Source organism: Babylonia areolata, chromosome 1, assembly GCF_041734735.1.
Source record: "Babylonia areolata isolate BAREFJ2019XMU chromosome 1, ASM4173473v1, whole genome shotgun sequence".
Taxonomy (NCBI): Eukaryota; Metazoa; Mollusca; class Gastropoda; order Neogastropoda; family Buccinidae; genus Babylonia; species Babylonia areolata.
The window spans coordinates 100,275,118-100,284,167 of record NC_134876.1 but is presented as its reverse complement, the minus strand read 5'-3'; the positions used below and the strand labels follow the sequence as shown (position 1 = coordinate 100,284,167).

Sequence of the window (9,050 nt, the reverse complement as noted above, 5' to 3'; positions counted from 1 at the left end):
TGTGTGTGTGTGTGTGTGTGTGTGTGTGTGTGTGTGTGTGTGTGTGTGTGTGTGTGTGTGCGTATGCATGTCTGTATGTATGTATGTATGTATGTATGTATGTATGTATGTATGTGTGTGTGTATGTATGTGTGTGTGTGTGTGTGTGTGTGTGTGTGTGTGTGTTTGTGCTGTGTGTGTGTGTGTGTGTGTGTTGTGTTGTGTTTGTGCAGTGTGTGTGTGTGTGTGTGTGTGTGTGTGTGTGTGTGTGTTGTGTTTGTGCAGTGTGTGTGTGTGTGTGTGTGTGTGTGTGTGTGTGTGTGTGTGTGTGATGATTGCGACGAAGACGAACTGACCGACTGACCATGACACAAGACGGGGGAAAAGGCCAGGCTATTTCAAAGTGTTGTCCTGCCACATCACTGCGTCCATCACGGGGTGATGTGCAAAGCAGGGTGTGGGCGGGGCATGGCTGGTGGAGCCTTTGCTGTTTGAAAAAGGGGGTTGTGATGTGATGTCCAAGCCAGATGAAGGGTCAGGACATTTCGATGTTCATCACACATGAACAGTCAGAATGATTATCATGATGTTCATGTCAGATCAAAAGAGTCAGGACATCACGATGTTCATGTCAGATGAACAGCCAGGACATCACGATGTTCATGTCAGATGAACAGCCAGGACATCATGATGTTCATGTCAGATGAACAGCCAGGACATCATGATGTTCATACAGATGAACAGCCAGGACATCACATTGTTCATACAGATGAACAGCAAGGACATCACGATGTTCATACAGATGAACAGCAAGGACATCACGATGTTCATACAGATGAACAGCAAGGACATCACGATGTTCATGTCAGATGAACAGTCAGGACATGGCCCCTCAACAGACAGCCAGGATTCCGTCTTGGGTTGTATGGCATCAATCTTTTTTTATGTCGCGACAGATTTCCCTGTGTGAAATTGGGGCTGCTTTGTTTCTTCATTATCTTATCGACAAGCTGCTTTGTGTGTCAGCCGGGTTGCACCACTGTCTGAACATGACCCCAGAAAGAGTTTTTGATTATTCAATTTATTATTAAGTCGTGTTTTGTTTCACCAGGGACGTATTATGTCTGAACAGGATCCTAAACATATATTGTTGTATTATCTATTATAATTCATAAATTGCGTTATGTGTTACACCAGGGCCGTATTACTGTCAGAACATGACCCAATTTTATTCTCTTAAATATCACATAACAGGGACGTATTACTGTCAGAACATGACCCAATTTTATTCTCTTAAATATCACGTAACAGGGACGTATTACTGTCAGAACGTGACCCAATTTTATTCTCTTAAATATCACGTAACAGGGACGTATTACTGTCAGAACGTGACCCAATTTTATTCTCTTAAATATCACGTAACAGGGACGTATTACTGTCAGAACATGACCCCATTTTATTCTCTTAAATGTCACATAACAGGGACGTATTACTGTCAGAACATGACCCCATTTTATTCTCTTAAATATCACATAACAGGGACGTATTACTGTCAGAACATGACCCCATTTTATTCTCTTAAATGTCACATAACAGGGACGTATTATTATCAGAACATTATCCAATTTTATTCTTTAAATATCACATAACAGGGACGTATTACTGTCAGAACATGAACCAATTTTATTCTCTTAAATATCACATAACAAGGACGTATTATTGTCAGAACAATATCCAATTTTATTCTCTTAAATGTCACATAACAGGGACGTATTACTGTCAGAACATGACCCAATTTTATTCTCTTAACAGGGACGTATTATTGTCAGAACAATATCCAATTTTATTCTCTTAAATATCACATAACAGGGACGTATTACTGTTAGAACAAGACCCAATTTTATTCTCTTAAATATCACATAACAGGAACGTATTAATGTCAGAACATGACCCAATTTTATTCTCTTAACAGGGACGTATTATTGTCTGAACATGATCCAGTTTTATTCTGTTAAATGTCACATAACAGGGACGTATTATTGTCTGAACATGATCCAGTTTTATTCTCTTAAATGTCACATAACAGGGGCGTGTTATTGTCAGGACATGATCTTAAAAATCGTTGTGTTATATTTTTGTTGTTGTTTTGTCTGTTTGCTTTTGGTTTTTGGTTTGTTTGTTGTTGTTGTTTCTTCGGAGGGGGGGGGGATTGTTATGACCGATTTGTGTTGTTTGTCAACAGGGGCGTATTACTGCCTGAACATGATCCTGACAATTTTTTATCATTTATTTTATTGTGTTACCAGGGACGTATTACTGTGTGGACATGATCCTGATTTTTTTTTTTTTCATTGTCACTAATTTGCGTTGTTTGTCAGCAGAGACGTATGACTCCCTGAACATGACCCTAAAGAAAACATGTTTTATCATTTATTGTTATGTGTTACCAGAGACATATTAATGTCTGAAAATGATCCCTTTTTTATTCTTTCTTTTCAATTAAGTTGCGTTTCTTTGTGTCTGTGGTTTTTTTCATGTGGTTTTTCGTGTTTTTTTGTTTTGTTTTTTGTTGTTGTTGTTGTTGTTTTGTTTTTGTTAGGTTTTTTTTTTTTTTTTTTTGTTTGTTTGTTTTTTGGTTTTTTGGTTGTTGTTGTTTTTTGTTCCTTTTTTTTTTTTTTTTTTTTGTTTGTTCGTTTTTTTTCTGTGTTTGTTTGGGTTGGGGATTTGTTGTTGTTGTTGTTTCTTTGTCACTAGGGAAGTATGACTGTCTGAGCATGACACCCCCCCGTACCCGCCCTCTCGCCTCGCTCCCCCCCCCACCCCCCCCCCTTTTTCGTTTTTTCTTCTTTCTTTTACTAGCAAGTTGTTGCTTGTGTGTCACCAGGGACGTACTACTGTCTGAACATGATCCTCATCACCCTCTCCTCCTTCCTCAACGCCTTCGTTGTCTACATGTCATTCTAACGGCGTCCAGGCGTCCCGTTCCTCGACCTCTGAAGAGGGTGAGATGCCATGGGGTGGATGAGATGGCATGGGGTGGATGAGATGATGTGATGGCATTGGGGTGGATGAGATGATGAGATGGCATGGGGGTGGATGAGATGATGAGATTGCATGGGGGTGGATGAGATGATGAGATTGCATGGAGGTGGATGAGATGATGTGATGGCATGGGGGTGGATGAGATGATGAGATTGCATGGGGGTGGATGAGATGATGAGATTGTATGGGGTGGATGAGATGGCATGGGGGTGGATGAGATGATGAGATTGCATGGGGGTGTATGAGATGGCATGGGGGTGGATATGATGGCATGGGGGTGGATGAGATGATGAGATGGCATGGGGGTGGATGAGATGGCATGGGGGTGGATGTATTAGTGTGTGTGTGTGTGTTTGTGTGTGTGTGTGTGTGTGTGTGTGTGTGTGTGTGTGTGTGTGTGTGTGTGTGTGTGTGTGTGTGTGTGTGTGTGTGTGTGTGTTTGCCTTTTTTTGTGCAGTGAATGATATGCGGGTGATGAATCGTTTTATCTCATTTTCATTATCATACCTTTGAAATGTTACGTATCTGTTTTACTGTAAAAATGGGATGAGCTTCTCTTGAAAGCAGGATGTTGTGCTATATAAGACTCCACATTATTATGTTATTATTATAATATGCATCGATAAACGGGGGTTGCATGTGTTGGTGGGAGGGAGGGTGGGTGTGTCAGTGGGTGGGTGGTTAGGTAAATGGTTGGTTGAATGTATTGATGTGTGGTTGAGTGGACTGATGATTGCGTGGAGTGGTGCTTGGGTGGTCGAACGGGCTGAAGGGAACGGTGATTAAACAAATAATACAAAGTGGTAACTCTCTCCATACACAAGGTACACAACTTCAAGTCAGTGCTGCTTACGCTACCGATTCAGCTAGCACACAGGTAAACAAAAGGTACCTTGGAACAAACCCAGACACTTCCTCAAAAAAGGAAGCGCCGGGCCTGTCCTTATACCGATCATTTGACATGTGCACACAGCAGCAAAGACAGAAGAAATGCGCAAACACAGATTAGCTTTCATTCAAGACTGGCATAGCTTCTTTAATCCTGAACAAGCCACACATGACACATTGACGATACAGAACAAACAGATGGTTGCCTGGGTGGTTTTTCAACTTGAAATGAATAAACAATAGGGCCAGGAGATCAACGGATTAACAAAGGGAAGGGTGGCTGGGGTTATGGATGGATGGGTGGCTGGATTGGCGGGTGAATTGTGGCTGGGTGGCTGGGTGTATTGGCAGGTGGTGGGTGATTGAGACGTACTGGTAGCTGGGTGGTTGAATTGGTTGATGAAGGTGTGGTTGGTGGGTGCTTCGGTGGCTGGGTGTATCTGTGGGTGGGTGGCTGTGGGTATAGGTGGGAGACTTGCTGGGTGGGTTGCTGGGTAGGTAGCTGGGCGGATGGGTTGGTCTGCAGGTGGGTGGACAGATTGACGCGTGATGAGTGGCTGTGTGCATGGGTGGGTGGGTAGGTGGACGGGTAAGTAGGTGGGTGGCTGGATAGGTGGCTGGGTGGATTAATGAGTGAGTGGGCGGGTGTAGTGGTGGTTGGGTGGTTGAGTGCAATTGATGAATGGATTAATCAATTTATCAGTTGATTGGTTTGTTGATTGATGGATTGATTAATAATTAATTTATGGATTAATCAATGAATGAATTGATTAATAAATGGGTTAATTGATAAATGGGTTAACAGACAAATAAATAGATATAAATACACATACATACATACATACATACATACATACATACATACATACATACATACATACAACATACATACATACATACCTCGGTAGAGAGATACATTGATACAAAGAAGATGGATACATAGATGAATGAATAAACAATGTCATAAAAGAATAAATCGATTACTGAATTAATGAATGATGGAACTGATGGCTGCTTGAAAGGATGAATGAATGAATGAGCAGCACTCTGAGAGGCTGAGCTGACGTGAAGTGACCGAAAGACGGACGTAAGGAGGGCGGAGGGCGGAGGGAGGGAGACAGGGAGGGACAGGAAGGGAGGGGAGGTGGGCGAGGTAGTTACGTGGGTGGGTAGATTGATTGGTGCCACATGAAGAGGATGAGTTGAGCTGGGTATGATGGATGTATTGATAAAGAAAGGAATGGAGGAAGGAAGGGAGAGAGGGAGGGAAGGAGGAAGAAAGGAAGGAAGGAAGGACTGAATGAAAGAAAGAAGGAACGAACGAACGAACAAATGAATGTCCGCTGAAGAGGATGCTTGGAGTGTGGATGGATGTGTGAAAAAGGGGAATTCATCTGTCGAGGACGCTGAGACAATGAACTCAACGTGGAAAATGTTGAGTTGACCTGAGCTGGAATGAGCTGGAATGAATGAACGAATGGAGAAAGAAGGAAGGGAGCAACGAACGAATGAATGTCAGCAGAAGAGAATGGTTGGAGTGGGAATAAATGCAAAGGGGAATTTAAATTTATACACACATTGCAGATGTTTGGCTGAATGAATGAAATCAACATGGAGAAAGTTAAGCTGAGCTGAGCTGAACTGAGCTGAACTGAGTTGGAATGAATCAATGAATGAATGAATGAATGAATGAATGAAGAAAGGAAAAGAAGGAAGGAATGGTTAGATGGATGTTAATGTATTGTACCTGAAGAGGGTAGGATGATATAGAGTAATGAATGAGTGAATAAATAAATGATGCTGATGTCGATGATGATGGTGGGGGTGTCGGTAGGGGGTGGTAGTGTGGTGGTGGTGGTGGTGGTGGTGGTGGTGGTGATGGTGACGGCGGTGTGTTAACGAAAATTTTAACAAAGCATGCTTATACAAGCGGAGATTGTGTTATACTTCCCTGAACTGGGCGCAACCATGTTTCGACAATCTCAGACTCCCTCACTCTTGACAACGAGCTGTACAAGCGTATCGCCAAGGCAGCTAGCACCGGACCCAGACTGTCAAAGAAAGTATGGTCAAACAGGAATCTGACCGCCATGTCCAGACTGACAAAGAAAGTATTGACAAACAGGAATGACGAAGCACACCAGCTTCCAGGTCTGTGCAAGGCTGGCGTCATAAGTACCTTCCAGTACGGCAGTGAGTCCTGCCGGACCCCACATGCTCACCAGAAACCAAAGCATGCCTCCGACGTGGCTATAACATCACCTGGCAGGACAAAGTCCCAGACAACTCCGTCCTGGGAAGAGCTGGACCCCCCAGCATGTACACCCAGCTGAAACACCAGACGCATCCGCTGACTCTGTCACGTAACGGGAACAGACAATGGGCGGATCTACAAGGATCTCAGTTAAGGAGGACCGATCCAGGGAAAACGTCCCACAGGCACAACCCTATTCCGCTGTAAAGACGTCTGTTAGAGAGGTCTGAAAACCTTGAACCTCGACCTGAAGACCTGAGATGCTGTAGTAGCTTCAGAACGATCAGTGTTGGGGCCGGCGGTGCTAAGGAAAAACAAAAGAAAAAAGTCAAGTATCTAAGTTGGACGAGACGCTTGGCAAGCACTCCCAGGCAAGGAGACCGAATGGCCCGAGACTGGTGGATGCCGGTCATCACACTATCAAAATTAATTATGTCTAACATTACTGTAAATTCATCTCTATAAACTAATTATTGTGAACAGCAGAAAACTTGGTGTGTTAACAATCTACGTATCAAAATTTGCAGAAAATAATGCAGAACTTATGGCACTGAAACCCATAAATCGGAATTCCGATAGCAGAGTTTTTTTAGCTTTTTTTTTTTTTTGGTTTTGTTTTGTTTTTTGTTTGTTGGATTTGTTTTTTGTTGTTGTTGTTTTTTGGTGGTTTTTTTTTTTGTTTTTTGGTTTTGGTTTGGTTTTTTGGTGTGGTGTTTTTTTTGTTGTTGTTTTTTTTTGTTTTGTTTTGTTTTGTTTTTTAATGAATTTGTCCTATTTGCGTTTAGGATAAATACTCACTCACTTCTGGCATGTACACATTGCACAATACTGTATTGCTTGTATGTGTTCTGCTTTTCTATTCTTCATCAAAAATGTATGTCTTAACCAAACAGTTGATGGCATTTATATTTGTATTAGTTACCTGAAATGTGTAACTTCATGTGCCCCCACGGTGTTTCCTGAAATAAACACGTTTTGGAAAACACAATTCAGATACAGAATTAATGACATACAAAACCTAAACATTGTTTGGAAAACTGCGAACTTAGTAAGTTCATGAATGGACGGAAACAAAACATTATACAAATTTGATTACCGGAATTTGTAGCGATTAAGAAAACAGTGTATTATTCATTTCTAGCTTTTAAAAAGAAAAATTATGGGGTTGGGTGGCGGGGGGTCTGACTGCTTGTGTTTATCGTGTGAGTGCGCGCATCATAAGACTCCGTTTTCACATCCATAAAGTCAGAAATTAATGTGGATGAATGAAAGTCTGTGCAACATCTCGACACCCTTCCACTAACTTGCTAACTAACTAACTAACTGACGGAACGAAATGAAAGAAGGATGAGGCTAGAAGAGTATTATTAATGATTAACAAACAATCAGTACATTATGTGTGGCATATTCAGGATTAAAGCGCGATGCCACTCTTGAATAAAAGGATATTTGTGTTTGCACATTTCTTCTGTTATTGCTGCTGTGTGCACATGTCAAATGACAGGCCCGGAGCTTCCTTTTTTGGAGGAAGTGTGTGGGTTTGTTGTGCTAGCTGAATCGGTAGCATAAGCAGCATATGATGAGCGTTACCACTCTTTGTTGTTCGTTAACTAACGATACATCCTTTTTCTGTCCCACTCCACGCCCCACTAGGTCATCTTCGGCTTCTTCGGACGCCTGCTGTGCATGGACTACCTGGTGCGGCCCTACATCGAGTGCAACAACCACGCCAGCGACCTGGCCCCACCCGCTGGTGGTGGGGGTGGGGGTGGTGGGCGAGGAGGAGGAGGAGAAGGCGGAGGAGGAGGAGGAGGCGGAGGAGGAGGAGGAGGTCTGGGCAACAGACTGCCCCAGGAGTGCACGCGCTTCCTGGGCGTGAACGGGGACAGCGGCGGGGTTAGTGGGAGCGGTAGCAAGTGGGTGACGGATTCGAGGTCGTCCACGGAGATCCTGGTGCACATCAACCGGACCTCCGGAGGGGGCGGGGGAGGCAGTGACGAGCAGCTGAACCAGCTGGCGCTCATCAACTACCACCTGACGGAGCTCATGGACTTCGTCAAGCGCTACAAGGAGCGGGTGGCCGAGAAGGATCGCCGTGACCGCATGGCCAAGGAGTGGAAGGCGGCCGGACTCATTTTTGATCGGATTTTCTTCCTCGTCTATCTCATCGCCATCGTCACCTCTCTGTGTGTTCTCATGCCCATCATCACCATCGGCTACCAGGAACCGCCCGAGGAATAGCGACGGCTTTTTTTGGCTTCCCTCCTGCAGCTTTCTGCGGGTGGTGGTGGTGGTGGTGTGGCCCCGGGAGAGAGGTGGTGTGGTGGGGGTGGTTTGGGGGGGAGGGGGGAAGATTGCATTCTGATGTGAAGGGATCGTATTCCGGTCTCGTCTGATAGTACGTCACACTCGAAATCTTAACAAAGGAAGTCATGTGGTTCTTTAAATAACGTGGTTTATACGTGGGTGTTTTGGGGCGGGTTTGGGGTTTGTTTTTTTCACTCTTCCATATTTTCTCTGAAGTGGCTTTTATTTAAGTCAGCAAAAAGTTGATTATTAACACACACACACACACACACACACACACACACACACACACACACACACACACACACACACACACACCAAATTTGTCCACAACAGTCTCCAAAAATTAAACACAAAACCCGAAACGTTTCCATAACGAATCGAGTAAAATCCTATCATTTATCATACCATAGTCATGACACGCCCACCAACCACCCCTTACCCCCCACCCCCATACAGACATACAGACAGACAGACAGACACGCGCACTGTCCTGGTTTCGTCCGAACAGGATGTTTTCACGTTTGAAGTTTAAAAACAGTGATGCTTGGAGAGTAAAGTACTGAACAAAAATAGATCA

General features: G+C 43.6%; 1 protein-coding gene across 1 annotated transcript in view; it reads left to right on the top strand.

Annotated features, from left to right (window-relative positions):
* The window catches only part of LOC143294619 (neuronal acetylcholine receptor subunit alpha-10-like), a 259,577-nt gene extending 251,127 nt beyond the window's left edge, over positions 1–8,450 (top strand). The window contains 4 exon segments of the mRNA XM_076605999.1: positions 2,864–2,940; positions 2,943–2,981; positions 7,817–7,880; positions 7,983–8,450. Coding sequence (XP_076462114.1) covers positions 2,864–2,940; positions 2,943–2,981; positions 7,817–7,880; positions 7,983–8,404 — 602 coding nt within the window. The 3' untranslated portion in view covers positions 8,405–8,450.
* Positions 8,451–9,050: the final 600 nt, after the last annotated feature.